The 26752-nt window shown below is 39.1% G+C and overlaps 1 protein-coding gene across 3 annotated transcripts in view; it reads right to left on the bottom strand.

The window, feature by feature from the left end:
• LOC145444332 (E3 ubiquitin-protein ligase rnf213-alpha-like) overlaps positions 1-26752 on the bottom strand; it is a 48985-nt gene that overhangs the window by 6398 nt on the left and 15835 nt on the right. For all 3 annotated transcript variants that reach the window (XM_080322297.1, XM_080322298.1, XM_080322299.1), the window contains 19 exons: positions 26542-26740; positions 25578-25697; positions 25405-25519; positions 25235-25334; positions 24974-25174; positions 17561-17733; positions 17195-17501; positions 16962-17137; positions 16465-16606; positions 16238-16413; positions 12348-12476; positions 10190-12292; positions 8967-9137; positions 3133-7185; positions 3011-3075; positions 2751-2878; positions 2536-2629; positions 2363-2477; positions 483-694 (listed from right to left, as the gene is read on the bottom strand). In XM_080322297.1, coding sequence (XP_080178423.1) covers positions 483-694; positions 2363-2477; positions 2536-2629; positions 2751-2878; positions 3011-3075; positions 3133-7185; positions 8967-9137; positions 10190-12292; positions 12348-12476; positions 16238-16413; positions 16465-16606; positions 16962-17137; positions 17195-17501; positions 17561-17733; positions 24974-25174; positions 25235-25334; positions 25405-25519; positions 25578-25697; positions 26542-26740 — 8779 coding nt within the window. The remainder of the gene's footprint in view (positions 1-482; positions 695-2362; positions 2478-2535; positions 2630-2750; positions 2879-3010; positions 3076-3132; positions 7186-8966; positions 9138-10189; positions 12293-12347; positions 12477-16237; positions 16414-16464; positions 16607-16961; positions 17138-17194; positions 17502-17560; positions 17734-24973; positions 25175-25234; positions 25335-25404; positions 25520-25577; positions 25698-26541; positions 26741-26752) is intronic.

Raw genomic sequence — 26752 nt, 5'->3', positions numbered from 1 at the left:
AACCGACTTTGGCAATAGCAAAAACAATTCGTAGGGGGAGAATCAACTGATATTAATGGACAAATTGGGCCTATAATTTGGACGTGCAATGGCCCCGACACTGCCAAGACCGAGACTCCTAAAACGGCTTACGAGGAGATGGTCTTTCTGTTAGTACTGTGTCTCTCTCTCAATAATATCGATTCCTTAGTCGCTGAAAAGCGTTGTCAGCTATCGTGCGCAGCTCATGGTTCAAAATAAAATGAAAGTAATGATCATGATATTTTTGTTTTATTTGTATTTCCTAAATAAAATATTACTACTTCTGTGGTCGCCCATGTTAGAGAGCACAGTATTGCACTGAAGTGAAGTTTCAAAGACGTGGTTGTTCAACTGTTTGACCTGTGTATTGCATTCTTGCGGCCTCCAGGAAACTTGAAAATTGGCCTGCGAGCCGTTTTGAGTTGGCGACCCCTGCACTACACGATGTTATCGACAATCACCTTCCTCTGAATTTGACAATTTCATAGCATCGTTGTAGGAAATCGTTGTGTTTTCCTGTAAGAAGCTTAGCCAACAGTTTGGCGCATTTACCCCTTCCTCTGTTACTTGGCAAAAAGTAAGATATTGGCGTCGTGGTCATATTCAGTTCTTCAGTGAACCATATCTTCATTTGTTTGTCTGTTTCACTGCATTCTCTTAGTTGATCACGCATCTAGTAAATACACAACATCCCGAATTTTTATCCGAATGAAATATTGCAAGTTTCGAAGTGATAATTCTTGGTTCAAAACTTGAAAATTAAGCATATAACATGATATTCATCAAAATACTATTAATTCATGGAAGATTTTAGGTTATCAGTCATCACAAAGTATCGTCAACATGAAATCATTGCATTAAATCAGGGGTGTCAAACATACGGCCCGTGAAGCAATTTCGAGTAAATTGAAACATGCTTATATCATCCAGCACACTCGTAACAAATATTGACATATAGGAAATACTTTCAATAAATAATCCCTCAAGACAGCAGATGTCGAGCATGTCCATTGTCCATAGGTCAAATTATTACCACCCGACTGCGGGGTTGTGGTTTCACCGTAGTTACCTTTTGAAATAAGCCCGTGACATTTTGACAATCAATTCCGAGAGTACAAAAAGTGCAGACTGATCTCAGAGTTTTATGGAAAAATGGACTAAAACGTAGTTATTCACAGAAGCGAAAACGCCAATGTGGAACCGTTACATGCGGTTTACTAATAGAATATAATAGTCAAAGAAAACATATAATTCAAATATCTGTGGTCGCACTTCGGTGTCACTTAAGTCTCAAAAGGTCCCCGGACTACAGTTAAATCTCTTGCATTAATTTCTTATCAAACACAGAGCTAACGCCTGATAACGACTACAGCAAAGGGTGCATAGATAAGTACCAACTGATATCTTAGTTTGCGCCACTGTTTCAACGGTACATATTGGTATTCAACCGGCCAAGCATCGTATTTTTTTTTAGCAATTCCATTGTTCGCGAATAAAGGCGTTGCTCCTTGCTAGAATAAAGCCCCTGTGATCCGTGGTATCATTTAATATGCTGAAATCTATATATACTTGATAAGAAAGTATTCAAGTGATCATTCTGGAATCAGGCCCGCGACATAATTTAAGTTTGACACCCCTGCATTAAATGATTACAGAGTGCACTTAAATATCACTTATGTAGGGATAACAGAATATTTTAAATTTGATATGATATTCTACGAATCCTCATCTGTCTCTGATAGTGTACCTTTTGTCACTGGCTGGTTATTATTTACCTTGAAATTTGAATTATCGAAATGATATGATATAATGCCATGACTATCCTTGAATAATTTAGAGTAGGGACACCATAGTTGAGAAAACAAGCATATTGCCAAATTGGTTCTACTTTGAGCTTTCCGACTGACTTTCAGCAGAAGCATCAGTAAACGCGACCAAACCAAATTCAAAATATAGAAAGAATTTTAACGTTGTGACATGATAATTACAAGTCTACAAACTCACGAACAGCATATAACAAAGTACATGTATAACAGAGACAAATCCGACTATAAAAATACCCAAATAGTTAACAACACTACTGATATATGGCAAGAATATGAAGATTTGTTGTTTACTATTTGGTTGATTCAAGATCCTTTAAATGAAAAACAGATTGAACCTACTCCCTAGTCGGTTAAGGTTTTCAGTTATGCTGACAATACTTCCTTATGAGTGTCAGCGGAAAAAAGTCTTGGAGGGATAAATACTATTACCATTAACATTTTATTTGTTTCAGTATTGCTCATGTTATTGTCATTTATTTCTATTGCAATTTAATTTCAATGAAAAATAGGCTCACAGAATTCCATGCTTCCACGTATTTAGTTGCTGAGTCGCGGAATGAATGGTATTCAGACATAAACTTCCCAATTTTGATAACATCCGCCTCCTTCAAGTCGATTTTGTTTTGGTAGCTGAAATGTGGGTGTAAAACTACACGAATTATTTATAAATTTGGGTAATAGACTTTACCATCCAACCATCTTGCATTGTAATTGAAGTACCCCTTGTAGATAATTCAAATCTTTGATATGCGGTGTCTCCAAAAGAGCATGAAGAACACTTCCTACATGATGAGAAACACGAACAAGTTACAGCCAGATGTAATAAGGCTGAGTTAAATTTTTGCAAGAAAACTTTGTTCATGCCTTTCAAATTAAATCACGTCAAATGTCACAACCCTTTACCTTTCTGTAGAGATTGACTGTCTCGTATGCATTGAATAAGGTGTTGCACATTTGGATGTAGAGTTACGTCCCATAACGTCCACCGAGGATGAGCATCACTTTCATTGTCTTCGACTTCATGGACAAGACTGAAAGGAAGTGCTAAATTATTGGACATCATAAATCACCATCTAGTTTGATCTGAGATGATAGGTTAACAAGTCAGTTTGTGCATGTTTAAACGCAAATTTTACTATGGTGATTTACATATAAATAATTACCGGAATAACTTGATAGACGTCAGTTTCAGTTTCTGTTCTTCACGTAACCTTTCAGGAGTCAAACCCTGAAATAGGAAAATATTCATCAGCGTGGGTCCTTAAATACAATAAAATTTTCTTACCTGCATTCGCGTGCTCTTGACAAATTTTTCAGAAAACCAGCCCATTCCGTACAAGCGACATCCAGTTTTTATAATGAATTCCATTATCAACTGATTCTTCGTTGCTATGATTATACTCCTCACATTGTATAATGCGGTATCAATTGTGGCTTTCTCATACTCATCCATTCTATCAGCATCATAATCAGTGAGTGCTTGCACAAAAGTGACAATTGCACAACGAGCTGCAGCCAACATTTTCAAATATTCTACTGAAATGTTTGGAGGATCGGCCCCGTAGGTCTCCAGAAACTTTGTCACATGCGTTTGAGCAGATTGGAGAGATTCTATGTTCGATTCAAAATTTTTGAGTTTATGAATCCTTTCGAAATGAAGCAAAGTTGCGATAAAAACTTCAGTTTCAACATCTAATATTTCATCAATGATCTTCTCCGTCTCAGCCTGATCATGATTCCACAGAATTGAAACAATACTACTGCGAGTTGCATGGTTGAGGTTCAAGCCTGATGTCTCCAGCTCACCATTTCTCCCTTTCATTAGTAGTTCTTCAAAAATCAGTCTTATGGAACTACCGGCGTCTGATGGCTTTGATCCGCAGCTACAATCTCTGAAAACAAACTGTGATAAATATTCCAAGAACAAGCTCGTGCAGCTCAGCTGAAAGTTCGAAACCTCTGCTTTTTGACCAGAGGTAAGAGCAGTTGGTGTCGGAATGAAGTCATCCGGCAGTGTCATGGAGCATGAGAAGCATATTTTGGATCGTTTTTGAGACATCAGATGGATTTCCAAGCATCCAAAACAAAAATAATGGCCACACGCAAGAACGATGGGTCGATTGCAGTCTTTCCTGCAAATCCTACACAATTTATTTCCCCATGATATAACGAGCCTCAATCGAATCTCTTCAACATATTTGCGAAGAACATAGCAGACGATTCGCAAAAATTGTTGGCCTTCGATATTTGATTTTTTAGCTGCTTTGAAGAGTAATTTTGCCTGGGATAAAATCACTGCAATGTATTTTCTGAATTTTTCCTGCTCAGACCGATCTGGAAGCAGCTGCAGTAGAAGCACGTGAAGAATAGCAATTGGATCCCACTTTTTCCGAATAGTTTCTCTTTCAAGCTCATCATCAACAAGATCGATGGCTTTATCCAATATTGGATGCAATTTTTCTGTGAATTTCATCCACTCTATGCAAGACTCAAAGTTTTTGATTTCAAGCGCCAACCTGCTGCCTTCTTCAAGCAAATGAATCATGGCCTTCCGATATATCTTGTGAATGTCGCAATTGGTTGAGGATTGCAAACACTGTTCAAGTTTTTCTGTGGTCTGTGGATGCAGCAGCAATGCAGAATTGACAATCATGATTTCCCTGTGATATTCCTTTGTAGTGATAAACATCAACATAAACATATTTTCCTGTACATCACAGTCTGGCTTCTCGCCTTTTGATATTTTCACAATAACAGCTGCCAGAAATTTTGTAGTTTCCGGGTGAGTTGAGAGACCAACCAACAGCAGTTCGGCAGCAAATGCAAGGATGTATTCAGCCGGTACAGAAGCCTTTGTGAGCTGTTTACTCAAGTCTGCGTGATTCTTTGTAAATGCAGTACAGCAGATCTTCCGTCGGAGCTCCCTCTCTTTGGCTATTTCTATTGTACCTTTCCACACATTGTCAAATGTTTCCAGGATAAGAAATCCGAAAGGCATTCTGATTCCATCTCCTGTGACATCAAGCCATTTCTTTGAAGGTATGGTGAATTCATTGGATCCTTTAACATGTTTCCACATGACCTTGCATTCAGAGAAAAGATCGAACCACAAGTCTTGAATAGGTTCATCCACAAGATCATTTTCAGTTACAAGATCGAGATTATCCTCTCTGTCGATGATACTGAGTATATAAGCTATGAGAAGTGACACATGTCTTCGTAAACATAGCCACAATGTTTTCGAAAATGTACCGCCCTCTTGTAACCTTTCCAGGGAACATGCCTCTTGTTGAACCCAATTCTCCAACATGACAGTCTTGTCGAGATCTCGTTCTTCAAAAATATGGATCATCTTTTTGGTCAATATTTCCATGAATTTTTTTCCTTTTCTATAATCCAGAGACAACTTGGATAACAGACGAATCCGATCCAGATCACGCTGCCCGTCTTTTTCTGCGTTTTTGACCTTGGTCATTGCTTCACAGATGCAATCTTTGATTAGAGTTGGAAGGTCAATGACATGATCATGGCCTGCCTCATTGCTGCATGAACTCAGACTACTTTCAAGGATATCTGCTATTGAGCTCTTGTGTAGTTCTTTCAACTTCTTCACGCTGCGACTTGTGAACCTCAACTCATCAACGTAAATGATTTCACAATCATTGCTATGCTGCAATGTGAGTGTCATTTGCTCTGATGCATCATTGGATGTTTTCAATCCACGTTCGGTAGAAAGCAACATCGCAATAACAGTCTTTCTATTGAATTCAGTATGGCAAAGCATGTTCTTGAGGACATATCTAGCACACGCTATGAGTTGAACATGTTTTGGTGATTGAGGACATTGGATGAGTAAAACTCCACCCGCTGATTCATTTCCACTCCTTTTCTTGTTGAATTTGACAAAGTCTTGTAATTTATTGGAATACTCCTGCTCTGTTTGGAATTGTTGCAAAGACAGCAAAATAACTGTGTTCTCTCCCGTACCAATCTGTTTCTCCAACTCACGACGATCTGAATCTGAAAGGATATTGGAAAACGTTGTAATTTCCAAAAGTGTTGGGGAGTTTCTGTCAGCAGTTTTCAATTTATCTTTCAGCAAGTCTGACAGGTATCCGTGGCTTTGTCGGTTAATATATTCATTCAAAAGTGAATTGCCTTCCCCACCCAATCCAGACTTCGGCAATCTGAAGACAGCATCTATTGTAGCGGATTGGAGAAGCCTGAGCTTCACATTACCCTCTTCGTTTTCATTTTCCGAAGTCTTAGATTGAGAAATAATCACAGAGCTGACAGAGTCGTTATTATGTCCAAGAAATGCATTGGAAACTTTGAATGGCGAGCCTGGAATGCATGAAAACTGCTGTGTCCAATCGTTGATGTCATGCGATAGCTCTCTTTGGTGACTATTCAGTAAGCTCTCAGCTGTCAAGTGATGTTTTTCAAGACGGTTGATCAACGGAATCGGATATTTGTTGTACACTTTGTCCTTCAATTCAATGACAATCAGCCGGAAACCGGCAGCGACTATACATTTGATCCTGTGACCTCCAAGTGCAACATCCACAAACCTCTCACCACTGTATGTTACATAGTGTTGATTGAGGGCATCATAAAGAGATTCATTGATGTCTGTCAAGTTGAGCAGAAGAACGGTTCTTCCCTGTTCCATGCATACCTTTACTCGATTGATATTTCTGCATATTTCTGTGTAGGTGTGGTCGTTAGGAAAGCTCGAGCCGAAGATTACTTGAACGTTTTTGTCAAAGTTGGGAATGAAGTTTTGGAGCAGGCTGAAGGATGAATATTGATTGGCAAGCAGAAGAAGAAATCTTGATTTGTCGTCATTCAGGTTTTTCTCAACCATTTCTTGAACAGGAATAGGAACAACTGGAAGGGGATATTTCAGTTGATTATAGAAAACCTCGATTTCGGCACCGTAAGCACCGCTGAAATTTCTCTGGATCGCTGTCGTTAACATATCAAAATCCACAGCGTTACTGCTGCTGATGGAGGTATGAAGCATTTTCATCAAGCTGTAATAATCTCTCAGTCCAAAATATTCTCTCCTTTGCTCTTGGTACACTGTTGTGTATGCCTTTGTTAAGTTTCGGATCGTACCATTATGGTGGTTATGACCATCTCTGAAAATGGCTTTTGCAGTGTTGAATAAATCTCGTCTGGATGGTTTGCCTCTAGTCACGAAAATTCCTCGATTCATCTTTGCTGGGTCAAGTGACCAATTTGAGATGCCAATGAACGCAACCTTTCTCTTCGGATCGAATTCTGTCAGTGTACCATTTTCTGTGCTTCCGCATTCAAGGAGTGAATGCAAAACCTATGGAAGAAAAAGTACGATGTTGTACCACATAAAGAAATGGCCATGTGGCCTGGGAGATAATGAGGATTATAACTTTAGCAGTAGCCATAGTTACGGAGTTAGAGTGCTGGTATTAAAATCTGCAGACCCACATTCAAATTTCATCAACGGCAGTTGCCCTAAAACCTAGCAAAGAGCCAATTCCTAACCAAGCAATATGGGTAGAGTTGCAGCAACAAGGGCAGCAGCTGTAAAAATTAGACTCTACTAAACTATAATTCGGATCACTGTGGCAAACCCTATATGAGAAAAGCCGCATCGAAATGACCTTGGCAGCGACTTAGGTACCCGCTATTCGGTCGGAAAATTGTGGCTCAGAGCCTTGTCTAGGTCAGACCAAAGACTTGCTTGCCAGGAGCTCAGCATCTTGAGATAGTGTTTAAAGAAAATTCTGTGGTGTTAACGAAAATAAAGTTCCTTTTTCTTGGGTCTTATATTTCATTTTCCGAGCGTGTGTGAATTCCTACTTTTAAGCAAATTGACACATTCGCACAAGTACCAGTGTCCATGAAGATAAATATCAAGCTAGCATAGTCACATTTCATAAATGCTAATATACCGGTATTCGCAATCGCAGTAGTAAACTATTACTGATGCATTTTCAACATCACGGGGCATTATGATTAAAACATAAGGAAAGGGGAAAGAAGTTTGGTGTCAAAACCAAACCCAGAATATAATATATGACATTTGAATTGTGGTCCACACAGATTCATGGAAAATACAAAACAAGGACAGTTATGATGAAGTGTATTCCATACCCCACACGTGCACTAAGATTAGATCAGCGGAAAGTCGATTTTTAATTTAATTCTTCCTGTGTCATGATTTATGTTTATTTATTATACTTCACAAACCATGACACACAAAGTGAGTATTAGACATGGAAGACATGGGAAGGGAAAATTAACCTACTTCAAGTTCAAAGCAGTGGTTTGTGTAGTACTGGGGTTCATAAAGTATGGGTCGCGACCCAAGCATAGGTCGTGAGGGGTATATTTTTAGGTATGTATGTAATATTGTTAAAGTTCTTGCAACAAATAAATTTCACCGCGCTTCGTGCGATTTCCTGTGGTTAGTTTGTCCATATCCGAGGCCAATGTGTTGGGTACTATATATCCAAATCCAATAATATGACATGATCATGAAAATGTGCCGACCTTTGTATTACAGATAGATTTGTTCGACATTAGTTTACTCTGGAAAACACCGTCGGAGAACGTTGGTATGCTTTAGTCAAGGAGTGTACAACGAATGGGTGCAGGGGTATGATACACAGGTAATTAGAGGTCAACCCCGTCCGCGCCGGGACACATGAAGACATGAAGTTTTGGCCAACATACGGTTGGGCAAAGTGCGGTTCTAAAAAGATCGGTAATGATAAAACCTTGGTCAAAATTGACCGTCTCTGGTTGGCCAAAACCTTGGATATTGATCTGACCGAAATGGTCCCGTGCTTGCGATCTGAGTAGACAGCAGTATAAATTATGTACAAATGCGAACCTCAGAGGAAAATAATGCACCCCGAATTGAAATCACGTGCGTCAGACATGTTTCATAGAGCTGCGTTTTGTACAACTATTGTCTGCGCGTTCTGTATGTTAAATTTTACAACTGTGTTCTTTTTGATGTGTGAGGCTTGGGTCGAGATATGCCATTAAAAGTCAGATTTGGGTCGCGATCTAAAAATTTTAAGAACCACTGATGCAGTAGTACACACTAGACGCAGGATTAAATACCTTCAAAGGCATGTTAGGCGAATCTTCAGCCAAGCCAATTCCATCCAAAACAACTACAGCTGCATAAGTCTCAATATTTTGATTGGCTTGTAGATGGGAGCATTGGTTGAAGATGGTTTCAATTCCAGCGGAGTCAGTGTGTGCACTACACTGATATGACACAATGTGAACCTAGATGTAAGAGGTTTAGTTTTAGTTGAAAATCATAAATACAATTAATCCTTTACAGTGTAATAGTATATAATGGTATGAACAGAATAATGTCAAAAGACAACAATTAGTATACCAACGAAGTTGTCACTCATAATGTTCGTCAATAGCAATTTATAATATTAAATTAGCACTCATGTACACAAACAATAATTCATTTTGAGTCTCGCTATAATTCAATGCTAACCCCAAACCGTTACAAATCCAGAGAAGTAGGAGCTGAAATGATTATGGTACTCCACGAATTTTCCCATTTCTGCAATTATAGTTGAATCCGCCTAACTCGAAAACTGGATGACCTAGAAAACTGTTTTATCGGTCAAAATGCCCGTACGTATGAACGTAAAAAACTATCATTATTAGTTATGACGATTATCTGCACACACACAGGTTCCCAATTCCTAGCGTGAGGTTATGACACAGTAACCAGTACTTGAATCGTTTTAACACAGGATGAGTTATTATGGCGAAACAATGTCAATCCATACAGCAACATTCAACAAGAAACTCATACAAGACTGTGACACCTTCATAGTTGATTAAAAATTTGTAAAATTTAGTTGATCTTAAATGATAAATGATTCTGCCCCGCACAAGCCATCAATTCCTGCTGTTTTGTGATGTACTGTTACCAAGTGATAAAGCCCTTGCTGGAAGGCTTAGTACTGAATTTGAAGAATCATTGTACTATTTTGACACTATCTGTGTGTGTTACACAGTAATACAGTATATTTGTTGAGTCGTTTGGTATCGAGATACTGTACAATACAGGTAACCTGAAAGTATAACTCTTGTGTGTGCGCACTGCCCATTATTGCAGTACATGGCAGCAGCAATTCATTAAATATTCAAAGTATAGTATTTTTAATTCGTTGGATGCCTTTATGCATGACCATGAACCAAGCAATTGATTTTCCGCTTAATTCGGCCAGAGGTGAGCAGATCCAAGTGTCCAAATTAAGGGAAGTCGACTATTGTTTGTTATACTTCCATCCAATGGTATACTCACTTACCTCCTTGAAATTTTTATACAGTTCCGAAAAAGATGACGTTCCCTGCATGTTGTCGCCAAGAATTATTTTAGCGAGCGATTTTGAACTGCCAGGTTTTCCGACAACGAACAATGGTATCCGAAGATCCGTGCAGACTGTCATAAGGAATAAGTTTTCTCGAAGTGCATCATTGCATGCGATGTCAGGTTCCATTTTCAAATCCTGTGTGAAAATAGTTTGACATGCAGTGATTTCAAGATCGATCTGCAGTGCTGATAAAGCGTATTTTTGGTCCATGATACGCAATATACTTGATAGCATCTGAACGAAAGATTGCCGATCATCGAGCGAGGATTGGTAACAGATACCAACGGTTTGTATTAAACACCTCAGTGAAATTGGTATATCAACGAGCTTTGCATGAGCTGGATACCTGTCTTTTCTTTCAATGTGCCACTGAGCCACTTTTTCAAACATATGATCTTTGTGATTGTAGAACCATTCAAAAGTTTTTAAAGATCTTTCAACGTCACGCAAGCTCACATATCTACATTCCTCTTCTTGTTTTGCTCGCATATGGCACTGAGAGTAAAATAAAATTTTATTTACAAGATCCCCATCTGCTTTTTCCAATTCCAATTTTTGAATGGTATGGTTTGTCATTTGCTTGATATATATTTCTTCAGCCCATTTTCCCAACTGCCCAAAGTCCCACACAAATGGCTGCAGACTAGGAGGCAGAGCAACAACTCTGTAAACTAAACATCTCATCGGAACGTCATCAAGATGCTCGGTTTCACTTGTTTTGATATTATATCCAAGGCCGGAATCCTCAAGTTTTTTAATAGCTTCATCGGATAACTTTTTGTAAGGGTTACATGCCGCCATGATTTGAAGATGTGAATCTTTGAAATCCCTCCCGTCGATTGTCATGTCACAAACAACTTCTTTGATGGCATATATTGCTCTGGTGGTGTTTGCTTCATCAAAGAACAATGCAGCATCAACATTTGGGTTACGATATTGGAAATTTCCTAGCTTTTCATTGGTCTTATTTACTGCTTTTTCAACATTCCTGTGAATGTCAGCTGAAGTGATTCCTCCATGAACTTTCAAAGTCACGATACTGGATAAAGCGGTCTTGCCTGGGCCTTGCTTTAATTTGGTCATGAATTCAATCATCCTTGTTTTCCCACAACCTGTCTCTCCCATCACGATAACAGGCATCTGACAACGCAGTCGCATGTATAGAGCAAGAATTTTCAGAGCATTGTCGGTGGTAAGTTCATAGGTTTTGTCTGGATCAAATGCTTTTACTTTTCCTATCTTACGATCAATGACTGGTGCAATATTCATGAATTGGCATAATACTGAAAGCTTCTCTGCTCTATCGTATGAATCAAAGTTTTTGCCAATCGGAACGCCTTGTAACTTCAATTCACGTAACAAACATCTGGAAATTATATTTCTCTTCTCCACAGTGCCGTCTGCCTTCAATAGATCTCCATTTTCATTGATGTTGACATTGATAAATGTCATCGTAGTTCTGTCTTCATTGAAGAACACAAACGGGTGAACTTCTTCTTCCCATTTCCGTCTGTTACCATAGCTTTTGAAAGCATCCTTTGCATCTTTCATGCTTTCGTCAGATATTTTCAGCGAAGGCGTGGTTAAATCTTGAGCCATTTTTATCATGAAGTGAATGACAAAAGATTTCAATCCCTTGAATTCGATGCTGTCATATGAACCTACAGAATCAATTTTTTTGAAAAAGATTGAGTCCTCACAATTTTTCAATTGAGAGTTAAGAAAGGTACAGAAGTATTTAAGCTGTGCCCATGTAGGGTTCATTGTGCAACAGTGATCCAAAAGAATTTCCAAGCATTCCCTTTCCTTTCCCTGGGGGTGCGTGTATGTGAACCGATCCAAGTTGCTGTTGGTAGAGTATTTATGCAAGTACTGATATGGACGTTGAAAATCATCAGAATTAAATTCCTCCTGATCCATTAAAACACATTGAGAACTTGAATCGTACTTTTCCACATTTTTATAGCATTCCAAAACTTCTTTTGGCGAAAGACACTCGATCTGAGGCATCAGGTTTAACACGCTGTTCTCTCGCAGCTGAAAGAGGTATGATATTAAGTTCAAGGAACGAATACACTTCATCACACCCTACCAATTCTGATTTGTTCATCTCAATGGCGTAAAAGTGCTGGCTGTTGTGACGCCAGATCCTCCCTTGACTGTCTTCTATGCTTCTAAGTATCAGCAAGCTGAACGCAAATTCTTCGAGGCCATGCTGAACCTACATGAGTAATGACGAGATCACAAAGCTGGCAGTTTGCTGGCCGATTATCATGATGAGATCAAGCGAAAAGCTTCATTTTAAAAAACACACCGAAGGAGAATTTAATTATATATTAAATTATATGTTTAGTTCATTTAATATGAGTCAAAATCCATATAAGTTCATTTATTGGTTGCAATAGTCTTCAAAATAAGCTTCCATCTTCCCAAGTCAACCCGTGTACTTCAGAAGTTATCTGTGCACAATAACTTGATCAAAGCTTTTATACAGCAGAATACCTGTTAATACATTTCAATCCAATGTATATTATTATGATAAATGCTTCACGGATCGTTTCACTTGATATGGACTCTGTGAACATCGTAATAGCTGTCAATCGGCTCAGTTATTCCTGGTGGAGGTCAGACTGAAGACTACTCCAAGTCTTTTTGACGCCTTCCTATGGTTTTTCTAATTGTGCTGCAATGTTATGTTGTTGATAAAAATGCCAATAAATATATGAATGATGACAATGCAGAATGCAGTGTTTTAAAACTCGGTACAGAACATGACCGGCAATTGCAAATAACAGATTACTTAAAACTGACTTGAGGATTCAACATTAGTTTCAAGTAAATTTGTTCTTTTAAAATTCTGTTACGTCATTTCTTGTAATTTCATAACATAACTCAAGTAATTTGAAAAGGCGTGATCCATAGCTACAATGATTAAACAAGCTAAAGCCATACATCGTGGATTAGGGAGTAGCATATTCCATTAGCAAACTATATGGCTCAACCGGTACAATTTGGTGTATATTTCCACTGCTTCAGACCATAAAATGTTATGTGAATAGCTTCTTGGAGGTACAGAACTTCAATATACAATTGAATAGTATCTTCATATTGAAATGAACCCAAATGTTTTCGGCTGACACTCGTCAGGGGTAATCGTCAGCAACTAGTAGATAATTGGAAAGAACATTGTATATCAACAATCGTATCACAAAATATGACGTCACCAGCATGAAAGAGAGAGCGTTAAATGTACTATTTTTAGGTGGAACACGAACTCCTTTTGTTGACACAGTTTTGGTTGGTGTATTTTGATAAAAGTCGACTCCAAGGCACACAAATGGAATTTTGAACGGCCCCGCCCAACGATTCGACATTGGCCGTCTCGATAATTATTCGCACGAATAGGATTATCTAACAGATTTTTGCCGATGGTAGAATTAATGGCCTTTGATCGGTCAGCATCAATCTTAAGCGGATGAGTTAAGGGTGAGCTTTTCACTGAGCTTGATGCACATGTTCTGATAAATCTGGGGACATGTTGGTTTATGCGCTCCTGCAGACGTTTTGACGTTCTTCCCACGTAGCCACATTCACAGTGGTACTTATATTCGTACACTACATTACTTTGTTGGAGTGCAGGGAGAACGTCTTTGCATGTTGAAGGAAGCAGTTGTGTTGTTGTAAATATCACATTGGTTTTGACCAGGGGTGGGCCAACTACGGCCCGCAACACCGTTCTGTGCGGCCCGCGAGAGTCTAAAGAAACTTTAAAAAAATATTGATAAAATGCGTACCGGTACTGAAAATCGAATTAATACAGGGACTTGATTACCTATTTCTTGGTATATTTCACCATGATAATTCTAAGACAGTGGTTCTCAAACTGGTGGGTACGCCCCCCGTGGGGGAGTGAAAGCATATGAAGGGGGGCGCGAAGCTGAGCGCAACTGAAAAAAAGTTTTCGCGCTCGGCGCGATTTCCATCCGATTCAAAGTTATAGCTCTGTATTTAGTCTGAATTCCATGTAAGAAATCTCTCATCCACAGTCGTAACCTTCCATGCCATCAAACTACCCGTTAGGTTTGCTAGCATCCTGGCTGCGTTTTGTGATCTGACGATAAGGGGCGCGAAATCTTTCACCATCATAAGGGGGGGGGGGGGGGGGGGGGGCGTGTCTTAAGAAGTTTGAGAATCACTGATCTATGGTAAATAGTTAATATCACAGCGGGATAGCTGCAACGATATTGACATAATTTGGATCACAAGTGGGATTTCAGATTGGCCACTTCATTTTTAATTATTTCAATGTTGTGTTTATAAAAAACGATCCGGGCATGTCATAGGTAGATTCGTTTGTATGCGTAGAATTGGGGTGTTTATATTTTATCTACACATAGTAGAAGCGTGTTTGAAGCTAACATGGTTATGATGCTGTCAGCATTGTGTGTCCTGGAACTGAACCAAACGTGGAATTAGTAAATCTATGAACAGATTGCTGCTCACAGATTTAAATTTAAATTCTGTTCTAAGAATCGGACCAATCGACTTTCATCTCTAAGTTTTGACAAATTGGTTATTGAGGTCCGCCAGCCTATGAAATCTCGCCCCTATATGTTTCTGACGCGTGTACGATATCATCAAAGCAATGTTTGGCTTGTTTTAAATAAGCACTTACGTATATTATCTCCATGTCCTCACTATATAATCAAATATCAATATTCCGTTTTCATTTATAATCCCAATTTTATATAGTGCGGCCCGCGAATGGATTCAGATGTTGAATGCGGCCCGCGAGCTCAAAAGTTTGCCCACCCCTGGTTTTGACTGTGTCGTAACACTTACTGACCGCAGAAATCAATTGTTTTTTCAAAGCGGGTGGAAATGGGGCCAATCCAAGGTAAATGGTCTGCTCAACATCAGCTGGCAAAATGGCTTATTGACATTTTGGAACCCGTTCGGGAATTGTACGGCACGGAATGTGTTCGCGATTTGTTCACGTTCGCTGGTGAAATACGAAACCTGGATTTGCCAAATCCAGACGTGTTTCTGAGCTCATTTGATATCTCTAGTCTTTTTACGAACGTTCCGCTGCATGAGAATATTGATATTTGTGCCAACGCGCTGTACGGTGGTAAGTTACCACCACCATCAATCCCGCAAAACGTCTTTGTTGAACTTTTACAAGCGGCAACCTGTTCTGTGGAGTTTAGCTTCAACGAGGTCATGTTTCGCCAAATGGACTGCGTGGCAATGGGTAGTCCCCTGAGACCTATTTTGGCCAACATTTTTGTAGGATATTATGAGGGCGAGCTTCTCTCCCAGCTTGATTCCGTCAAACCACTATTGTACCGCCGATATGTAGATGACACTTTTGTCATATTCAGGAATGAGACGGAGTGTGATGAATTTCTCATTGGGTTAAACTCGCTTCACCCGGCCTTGCGATTCACAAATGGAAAAGAACGCAATAACTCATTATCATTTCCGGACGTTTTAGTCGAAAAGCGCAATACCAACAAATTTGAAACGTCTGTCTTCAGGAAACCAACATTCACAGGCCAATACCTTCGCTGGATTTCATTTAGTCCTCGACACAGAAAAATCAACCTCATAGGCACCCTCGTGTATAGAGCGTTGATGATATGATATGATAGAACTTGACAACATCCGAAAAATCTTACTTGATAACGGTTACCCTGAATACGTCATCAGCCGTGGCATAGAGAGGAAATCAATGCAATTCAACGCAGAAAAACAAACAGAGCCCATAGAGCGAACAATAAAAGATGTTTATATCCATCTACCTTGGATTGGCCCCTTTTCCACCCGTTTTGAAAAAACAATTGATTTCTGTGGTCAGTAAGTTTTACGACACAGTCAAAATCAATGTGATTTTTACAACAACACAACTGCTCCCTTCAACACGCAAAGAAATTCTCCCTGCACTCAAAAAAAATGTTATGTATAAAATGTGATTCATACAGCAGCCGTTGCATCAATATGGATAAGATGAGCATCTTCATTTTGCATCCGAGGATCTCCATACAGTCTCTTCAATATGTGATCAATGTCAATTTCTCTGTCCAACAATCGCAATATGGTTGTTTTTGTGGTTTTGTCCAATTTCTCAATCAGACGACGAATGTGCAGAGATTTACCTGAAGCATAAAATCAATACAGTATTTGTAATAACAAAGAAATGTTCATACCGGAACCGGATCTCTTTGATACGACCAGTTTCACAGATGTGTCGTGGTTCTCATTGACTGCATGCTCTTTGGTATTCAATTTTCTACATACATATCTTGATAGCTCTTTGTATTCAACGGGGATCTTCAATTCAACTTTGAACTAGATTAAGAAACAAAACATATTTGACGGAAAACAGTGTCGGGTTCATGAATTTATGTTGCTTTGTTTCCATACGATTTGTACTAGTAATCATTATACCACACGTTTCCCTTACTTCTCTATTACCACTTATCAAAATATGGATTAACTTCCACTGATGATCTCAATGAAAGATTACTAAATAGTGAGACGCCTATCTATCCACAACAGATATTTGAAACATTCGTTTGATGAAAGCCGAGAAAAAATACTTCATTACACATTATCCGAGTATCACATGGCAGTCAATGTACGTTAAAATGCACCAACATATTGTTTAAAAACAGAGTACATTTTGAACAACAGTACCACTTACACGTTCAAAGCATGAAGCAAGATAATGTGATGGATTTGCACTACTAGATAGAAGAAGCATTTGGTAATTAGCATCAATGCAATCTTTGGTGCTCAGAACTGCAACCAATTTCTCAATGTATTCCGACGCTGTGAATGTCAACTGATCAGCGCAGGTCATGACATACAATCTTTGTCCTGAAAAGATAAATCAATGCTTCAGAACTTTTCCTACTTGGACAAAATACTGTCTACCTTCAATGGGATTTTTGCACATTGCTCGCCTCAAAAATCTTCCAACTTCATCTGTTGTTGTTTGCTGATTACACACCAGTACCTCAGATCTTGTAGGCAACGGCTCTTCCTGGTTTTTGTTATAAAGGGCCACAGTTGCCAGCAGCATGTTTTGTGGTGGAATTAAGATTAAGTTTGGCTTTCCCTTTTGCAACAAGCCATCAAAATTCCTTTTCACTTTCGGTATCTTGACAGAAAGTCGCTCCCGTAAAATCCTCAGGAAATTTCCCAAATGATCAATGCTCATGAAATCTTGCAATGTGAGTCCCTAAAATTGTACAAGAAAAGATAACAAAATGAAATTGTTTAACTCATTTTCCAAAGGACCTTTGTTTTGTTCTTGTAAGATTTGCAAATTGCCTCAACAATACTTCCAATGTCCAACTCTTCTTTAGCATGACTTGATTGGATCTGCAGTATCAATTCAGCTAGCGTTGAATGTGTTCTATTGTGAAGTAATGGTATTGGTCCTTGTGCGTAATGTAAATAGTTTCCAAAGCCTGTCAAATAAAAATCAGAATTTAGTGACATGCTAAGGCATATTCAGATTTTGATGATTCGAACATGTACCAGGGTTGTAATCAAGATACAAGGCTCCAAGTCAAGTCGAGTCATTTTCAATTCACCAGTAACACCGAGTAAAGTCCGAGTCCAAGTCCAAGTGACCGAGCAGACGGTCGAGTCCAAGTCATTGTATTATGACTTGAGTGCGAGTCCAAGTCATTGCGTTGACTGCTCAGTTTTGAGTTAAAGTCTTGTTCGAACCACTTTTTACAACTCTGTTGGTGATATGGGATAGTTCACATTTAAAATATACTAATTTTCCTAACTTTTATTAGTTTCTGGTCGCATTTTCAAGGACCAGTATCAATAGCGGGAATAGACAAAATACCAATAGTGTGGTTACTTTACTATTCTTCGAAATTACAATGAAATGTCGGTCTTGGCCGTCTGTGACTCGAGTCATGCGCAATGCCTCGAGTCGATTCATTTCCGTATTTTGAGAAAATGACTTGAGTCAAGTCGATGCAGTCCGTCTCCGCAAAGTGTGCTACCGAAGAAAGAGCTTGGCCGAAACTTTGGGTAAGCGTATGTGTCCATTATCAATAGCCGATATGGGTGGGCGCAACGAATATATAGTCCTGTATTTCCAATCTGAGCCCCACATTACAAATGCAACCAGAGACACCCACAGAGGAATCGCGACATGACGATTTGCGTTCGCGTCTCTCACCTTAGGAAGTTTTTCATTTAGTCTGCCACGTTCGGGCGACTACAATATCTTTTAAATATATAACAGACTGGAGGTCAGTCACGAATTAACAACATACAATTAAGTATAATTACAACAATACCCAATATTATAATTATGAATGAATGAGAGAGGATCAATAATGAATAGTAAAATAATGAAATACCAATATTATTGACGAAATTCAGTCATCAATAAAAATCCCCCTATGAGGACACAAGATCAACGTTTGGAGTGTGACGACAAATTGCTGTTTTGGTCCTGAATCTAGCTACAACCCACGCTAACATAGTGTCTAAACCAGTGATTCCCCACTGGTGGGGAATTCAATGGTTCCTCGTGGGGAATAGGCGCATTTGTTGAACATTATATACAGGACAGTCTACATATTTGCGGAGACATGCGTCAATACCGTTACCAGTTAACTGCTCTGGAATGTATGTATCGAAAAGTATATTGCGTGTTGATCACAAAACTCATTTTCAACTCTGGATAAGCAATGATGGCGTCACAAACGCATCCAGCACGACCAGTATGACGTGATATAACGCTTTCGCAAAATTTTGAGGGTTACTGGTATCAGTTCACAATACGTTTCATGTTGGAGACATAGGCGATTGTCTTGCGTACTGATGTGGTTGCGTGTCTTGAGTACTCAAACAATAGGGTTACTATATTCTGGAAATCTGAAAAAAAGGACACTTTTCAAAATTTTTAAACTTGCAAAACAGGTAGGAAAATCCTAAAAAATGGTACATTTTTCCCACTTTGTGGTCGGTTGACTAAAAAAAAGACCTACTTTCCCGCTCAGCGCGCAAAATACAGTTTTTACCTTCACATTGGTTGACTAAAAAATAAAAGGTCAATTTTCCGGCCCAGTTCTCGCAACACCCGCCAAAGCGCTACTTCAATGCTGATTTACTGTATCTAAGTCCAATTTTACCCTATATTTTAACTAAATTCACAAAAAAGAGAACAAAATCTCAAAAAAGAGGACATTTGGGCGTCCTCCGAGGACACTTTCAAAAAAGTCAAAAAATTAGACAAATCCTCTTAAAACAGGACGTATGGTAACCCTATCAAACAAGTATATAGCTGCTGCACAATGACAAAATTTTTTGGTAGTGGGGAATGAAGTCTCGGAATAAATCTGAAGTAGGGAATGAAGACAAAAGGGTTGGGAACCACTGCTAAACAGATAGATATGGCGGCAGGTCCAAATAAAGTAAAGAATTGCGAAATAACGATTGGCGCCCGTTTCCAGTAGAGTGATATGAGAATAAAATGAAGTGTAGGCCTACGTAAAATTCTGTGTTCCACTTGATACGGATACTGCACACGGCCGCTACGAGAAGCGGCAGCGAACGGCTCGGTTATGATATATATCAGCAGCTGTTTAATGCTGCGTTGTGGAAATCATAATGTCTCATTTGACGAGTACAAAATTTCAAATCTTTGTCCGGTTTACGTCCTGTGTACTACTCGCCAAGCAGCAACGGTCAAACCTTAGATTAAGAACGGTCAGACTACCTTCAACTAGGCATAACCAAAAATCAATACATAAGCTAGTAGTATTAGAAAATATAGGAATAGTGGTGACTATTATCCTGTTTTGAGGTAGTGGCGTCTGGAGTGTTGATAACCTGATATACAGCATGACGGGTGTTCTTACAATCACACTACAATGTAGGCCTACATCGAATATCTATTTCTTATGTGTGGATACTTCTTCCGCAATGACGAGCAAAGCTAATACATGTGACGTAATAATGAGCCGTGACATTTGAAAATCGGACGTTTGTGCCATTACTCACCTAGTATAACTCTTACTTGTTCACGAATTTTAAGTTTATGTCATAGTCCTTGTACAAATAAAAAGTAATTGTTCTTTCACAAAGAAATCGATTAGATTTGGGAAGTAGTCGATTACGATTACCTTGGATTTTTTTTTTAATGTAATCGATTGCGATTACGGTTACTTGAAAATGCTTTAATCGTCGTAGTCGATTACGATTACTAATCCCGATTACCAGGCCGTGTTATTTTTGGCATTTCAGGAGCCAGATGCCAAAACTGCCGAAAATAAAAATTTGAAAATGCCAAAAATAAGCAATTTTTGGCATATGCCAAAAATAACACGGCCTGCCAAATAGTGTATTTCGTTCATGGTGTTGTGTTAACAGGACCGCGTTACAAGCGAGAAGAGCGTTTGTGAAAGGCAGGTTTCTTAATCTGGGTCCAGCCCACCCATTAGGGGTGAAAGCATGGTGTCCTAAATGGTGTGGGCACAGCGAGATTGAACGGCTGACTGCATTTGGTTTACGTCATACTTTCCATTTGTCCAAAGGCAATTTTACGACCATTTTGACCGGCTTGTCGAGCGCTAAATTTGATAAAACGGGTATCAATGAGAAGCTGCCGCAGTACTGATTATTAAAATATAAATTATATTCTGCTCATGGAACTGGAACTCCCAAAATCAACCACGATTTTTGCATTGTGATCGAGTTGAACATTGTGACGCAACAAACTGTCTCGCTATTTCTGAGCTGCACAGTCTCGTTTTGCCAGACAGTTGCGTCAATGTTCTGAAACAAGCTTACCTTCCCAGGACTCTTCCATGGGAGTTGGTAATATTAAAGCCACCTGAAGTGAAAAAATGTCCTCCGAAAATATATCGGTAGACTGAAGGAGAAATGATAGTCGGGCTACTAAATAGAATGTGTTGAGAGACAACACAGGAAACTCCTGGAAAAGGATCAGGAAGAGAATTATTTCCGCGATGAGATCGATGGCATCTTGGCGAAGTGATCTCTTTTCATGATGCATGGAAGCCGGTTCGGCCCTCCAAAGATTTTGAAGCTCTGAAAACCTTTTGTGGATGACTGGCAACATTCTTTCCCTCAGTGGCTACTGTTGAAGCCGATATTTCCCAGATTCGCTGGGCGAGAAATGAATTTAGGAGAAACTTAGCTGACCTGAGTTTGGAAGCACTGCTACAGTGCAAACGATTTAAGTCTATTCAACAGCTGTGACAATCAGCTGTCAAGCGTGTTTGTTAGGCTTTTCTTTTTTTTTGGCACCGATTCCGATGGATACTGCACATTTTGTGGTTTCGTTTGATATAATTAACCAATGAAATCGTTAGGTTTTTTCTTCTCGTATTGTTTGTTGGCACTGATTATACGTGGATGCTGCACATTTTGTGGTGTCTTTTGACAAACTAGCCCAAATAAAGCGCTTTTGTGACTAATTCGAGGCTGAAACTATCTATTTAGAAGACGATGCCAAAACTGCCAAAAATAAAAATCGAAAAATGCCAAAAATAAGTTATTTTTGGCAGTTTTGGCATATGCCAAAAATAACACGACCTGCCGATTACCCAATGTCTGCTTGTAGCAACTTCAGGGAGCGACCATTGCATGCATTGCCAATTAGGTATATGACTATGTGCAACCTTCCAACCCCACCACAGAACTATGTTCAATGCGTGAGAAAGTATCAAATTACGACAGCTGATGTTGTCACTTTGAGCTCTCCACCTCTCATGGAAAATACGGTAATATCAGAAATCTAGGGTTTCGGGATCTCTTTTGAGCAAACCAATCAACCACTCTTCCTTTCCCACCATGGATGGAGCCCCATAAATAATTACAGAAGTAAGCTTTGTCAAGTCGATGCTTTTGGGTGATCCTTAATATAAACTCGTCATTGCAGAACAACACAGTCCCCTTCTCAAGTTTGCAAATGTGTCTACTCTAAGAAAATGCACCAAGATTATTAGCTATGCCAGTGCTTTTCAACCTGTGTGACGGTTCGCACTTGTGCGAATGAAAAAAATTGCAGCGCGAATGACGAAGGTGGTGTGAATAGTGCGAATGAAAATCCAGGTCAAGTGCGAATGAAAATCGTGAATAATTATTTGCTCTTTTCATATACTCGCGAGACAGAAGTTGAAGCAACGTGTCATAAGGTAGCGAGCTGTAATGTGCCTACTCTGCTTGATCGTTTTGGACCCTATTTTCCAAAACAACAGGTAAAAGCCTCAACACAAACATGTGGATTTTTCCAAAGATACGCTGTATTTTGGATAGTAGTGCAGAACAGATTTTAGGACCTGGTCATCAAGCACCAGTAGACGTTCTTGTACAAAACTCAACAACTTGTTTGACCGAGAAGGGTTTTAGTGAAATAGTTGAAATCAAAACGAGCGAAAAAAGTTTCCTTTTCATAGAGACACTTGATAGCTTAAGCTGCATAGTAGCCAATTTGTTGCACATCCGAACCAAATATTGTTAAGTATCTTCATCTACCTTTTGTATAACAATTCTCAATTAGTTTGTGTGAATGAAATTTATCATACAAAATGAGTGAGAATGGAGCTCAAAAAGGTTGAAAAGCACTGAGCTTTGAAATACCCGTGGAGTCGGATTATTTGTCCGATGCTAGGATAAAGTAGCCTACACGGCCAGGGGCGTAGCCAGCCGAGATAAAAAGGGGGTAGAACTGAATAAAGGGGGCAGAATGAGCCTCTATGCGTCATACCTTTAGGCTAAAGCGATAGCGACTTCTGTATTCCGTACGCTTTTGAAAGCGTAACTAATTGGCGGATCTAATTACTGAAAGCGAGTTAGCAATCAACAACTTGCACGGGGATCATGTTACGATGCGCACACGCTCATCCCGTGACAGTGCAGGAGATCTTATTTGTATTCAAATAAGTAATCGACCTTGAAACAATACCAGAACAACATATCACGACGAACAATCTATACAGCGCAGAATCTGTTATATCTTCATTAATTTTGACATGATTCAATTCGCGTGTGAGAGCAACGTCTTCTCGGCGTTTTAATTCTATTCATATCGAACATGGCGCATATACTAATTGTACCGGCGTGTGAATAATGACTTATTCGCAAAGCGAGGGAATTTCAAATAAGTTTCGGAGCGGCTATTGAAGGCTGAATGCGTCCCGGTGGGATACCGATCACGAAGGCATAATCTAGTATGACGTATAGATGGTCATTGAGGTCAAGACAGTGCACAACAATGGTGTCAAAAATAAAATGCGAATCGAATGTATTGTGTCTTCACGATGTTTTGGGGAACAGGCCTGAGTTCGGCAGAGCACGAATCAGATGCGATTGCTTTAAAACATGATTTCATTCAGTTATAAGTTGTTATTTTCATGTTATTAAGGTTCGTTATCGTTTACAATGAACTGTTGATGAGAAAACAACGCGTGAACGACGCGACAAATGTTATTATTGCTCCACGACTGCATTCAGAATAAAGGGATTAAGCTGATCGCTAACCCTCGCCGAGAGAAAAATGTAACAATGCCCCTTTTAACGCAGAGCGAACGTTTGTAGTTGTATAATTGTGTATCTTAAAATGGCGTGAACAATATATTTCGTTAAATCCCTTTCACGCTTGCATAGACGCGCTTCCATAGACGAGAGATCGACGAGAAAAAGGCATGTAATCAGCATCGGCGATTGGCGTCGCGCGCAGCAAATTGAAATTAGGCGATAACGTGAAGAAATGTTGTTATAGCAGTAGCGTTGACTTGGGATTTTCGAGATAGAATCAACCCTGGAAGGGGGTAGAACGTTCTTCAATTCTACCCCCCTGTACACGGCAACTTGTTTCAGAAACTGCAATAAAAGATCGATTGACATTGCTGTTACTCATTTGGACACAGTCAGGGCTTGAGTTGAGTCGAGTAATCAAGTAGCCCTCATTATGACGCCATAACAGAACGTAATATGTGAAAGTTCAAATATGTACCTTTTATGCCACCAAAAAGGATATAATGCCTGTTATACATCACATTGAAGATTCTATGGTATTTTTTCGACCCTTGTGCCTAGCCCTACACACGGTTGAATTGTCTAGGTGATGTTGTCATTGTTGCTAATTGCGCGAATTCGCAGTGCAGTCTGATAAAGATTTCTTAAATCTCATATTCTAAAGCAGAGTTCTTGGCTTAAGCGATATTCCAAGTAATTTCGAACTATGGCTCTGTAACGTTGTCGGTAATTTGAATAATGCCTCGAAATATGGATTGCTGGACTAGACACTTAGCTAGCAACGTTTTTTTTCCATGAATAGGTGGATGTGTATTTTGATTTCACTATCAAAATGTCAGTGTCTTCTACAAATAAGTCACAACAGTTTTCCATTTATCCATGCGGACGCTAATTTAGTGTTGCAAACTAAGTTGGAAAATCAGCTTTCGTGGTTAAATTCCATCTTATATTCGAAGTTGTTGCAGGCGAAAAATAAGCATATGCAGACCGCCTGTTGAGAACCCCTGCACTAAAAGATGATATCATGGATATATAAGATTGTGAGTACAGCAGCATTAACATGCGACAAAATGATTTTTTTTTGCTGATATGAGGAGTTGATAATAACAGTTGGATTTGGTTTCTGAAACTCATGAAATAAATCCTGCACATATATATTTGAATGCTAATTACCTGATTCTTTATCAAAATCTTCTGCAAGTCGCAACACTAATTCCACGTCGTATTGATTGCCAAGTATCCATAATTCGCAATCTGTTTCATCCAGATTATTATCTTCACATTGTGCAGCGGCTTTCGCTACATTTTCATCAAATCCTTGCTTTACAAATGATCGAATGATCCTTTTTTTCACACCGAGTTTTGTTTCCAGCTCTAATGAAAAAATAAGCTGCAGAAGCCTTGGAAAAACAGGAATCAAACAAAACGATTCACCTTCATCACTACTTCCTACAACTTCAATCGCCTTCTCTATGATAGCCTGGAGGAAATTCTCCACATCCTCTCTGGGCAAGTCCGAAAGAAGGCAGAACACCTAATGTATATATGGTAAATATATCAGGAAAAAAATCAATTTTCATAATCATGACTGAGAGATTACTCACTTGGTCTGTGAATTCAGATTTCGCCAGTTTTTCGCAGAGATAGCCGATCTGCATTATACTGTAGTCATTGAGATGGTAATGCTTCAAACGCATAGCCTCGATATACTCATTCCAACTAAGAGATTATGACTCGATGAAATGCCTGCTCATGGAAGTATTTCAAAGTGATTTACCTCTCTAGTGCATCATTGAGCACAGTTATCACCTCCTCCAAATCCTTTTGACTACAAGAAGCGCTCATTTGTTGATCATTGTCAAAGCTGAGGTATACCACAAATTTATTGCCTTGACATCTAAAACGGAAGGATACACCGTTACAATACGAGAGTCTGATTACAGGAATTCAAGGATGATCATGGAATTGCACCAAACTTATTCCAAGAAGAGAGTATATTTCAAGTTTCACCATTGAGAGGCTTACTTGGTGGTTAAGGTCATAAATTTATTCTAGGCCTTAACAAATGCATTTCCATTGCAACTTCTGGATGATTTTAACTTGGTGAGTGGTTGCAACCATTACACATATAAAAAGTTTTGGAAATGACACAAGAAAAAAAAACAATGAGCCAAATAGAAAGTATCCGTCTGATATTCAATAGCAGGGGTCATTCAAGGAGTTATTCGAGTTTTTCGTTGATAATTCCCGGATTGTTCTTGATCCGAGGATTAACAACAAAAAACTCAAATAACTCTGTTTCTACTAGTAGGAATTGACTCAAATTTATTTTGCATCGTCTTTGAAGACAGCTCAACAATTTCATGGCGTTGACACAAAAATTTTCAAATTTTTTCAATTTATCCTGATAGATTAAAGATTTGAATTGGTTCTGAACCAAATTTGGTGTGCAGCGTTTTTTTAGTAGGGCAACCTGACATTTTAATCTGTGAATGGCGTAAACACGGGAAAAATAAGTTATTTTTGAACAGCCCTAATGAGCATTTTGCAATCTATTGAACCATCAAGTTGGAGAAGTGCATTGTTACTGAGAATCTCTAGTCAATTAAGGTATTTGCATGACTGTTGAACATGGTCGAGGGTAGTGATAAGAAAAACAAGTATAGGCTAAAATCAGTTACGACAGAACACCTTGCATATGGTTCAAGCCATTCAAAAGCAATGACAATTGAGAAACTTACATGATTGTGGCAGACCATTTGTTGAAGAGCATGCAGCCGGAATTCAACAAATTTATGAAGACTTCAGTCAAACTGGCCACAGAATTCATAACTTCATTGAATCTGGTGACATCATGTTGTCCTTGTTCCGCATCTCCCGCAATCAACATGAGTTTTGATTGAAGGTCTTTCAAATCAGCATAATTGTATTTTTTCTCATCTGCAATAAAAA

This window comes from Botryllus schlosseri, chromosome 8, assembly GCF_051294905.1.
Source record: "Botryllus schlosseri isolate E-star chromosome 8, Bs_hap1, whole genome shotgun sequence".
NCBI lineage: Eukaryota > Metazoa > Chordata > Ascidiacea > Stolidobranchia > Styelidae > Botryllus > Botryllus schlosseri.
The sequence above is the reverse complement of the archived record's forward strand: the minus strand, read 5'-3'. Positions and strand labels throughout refer to the sequence as shown.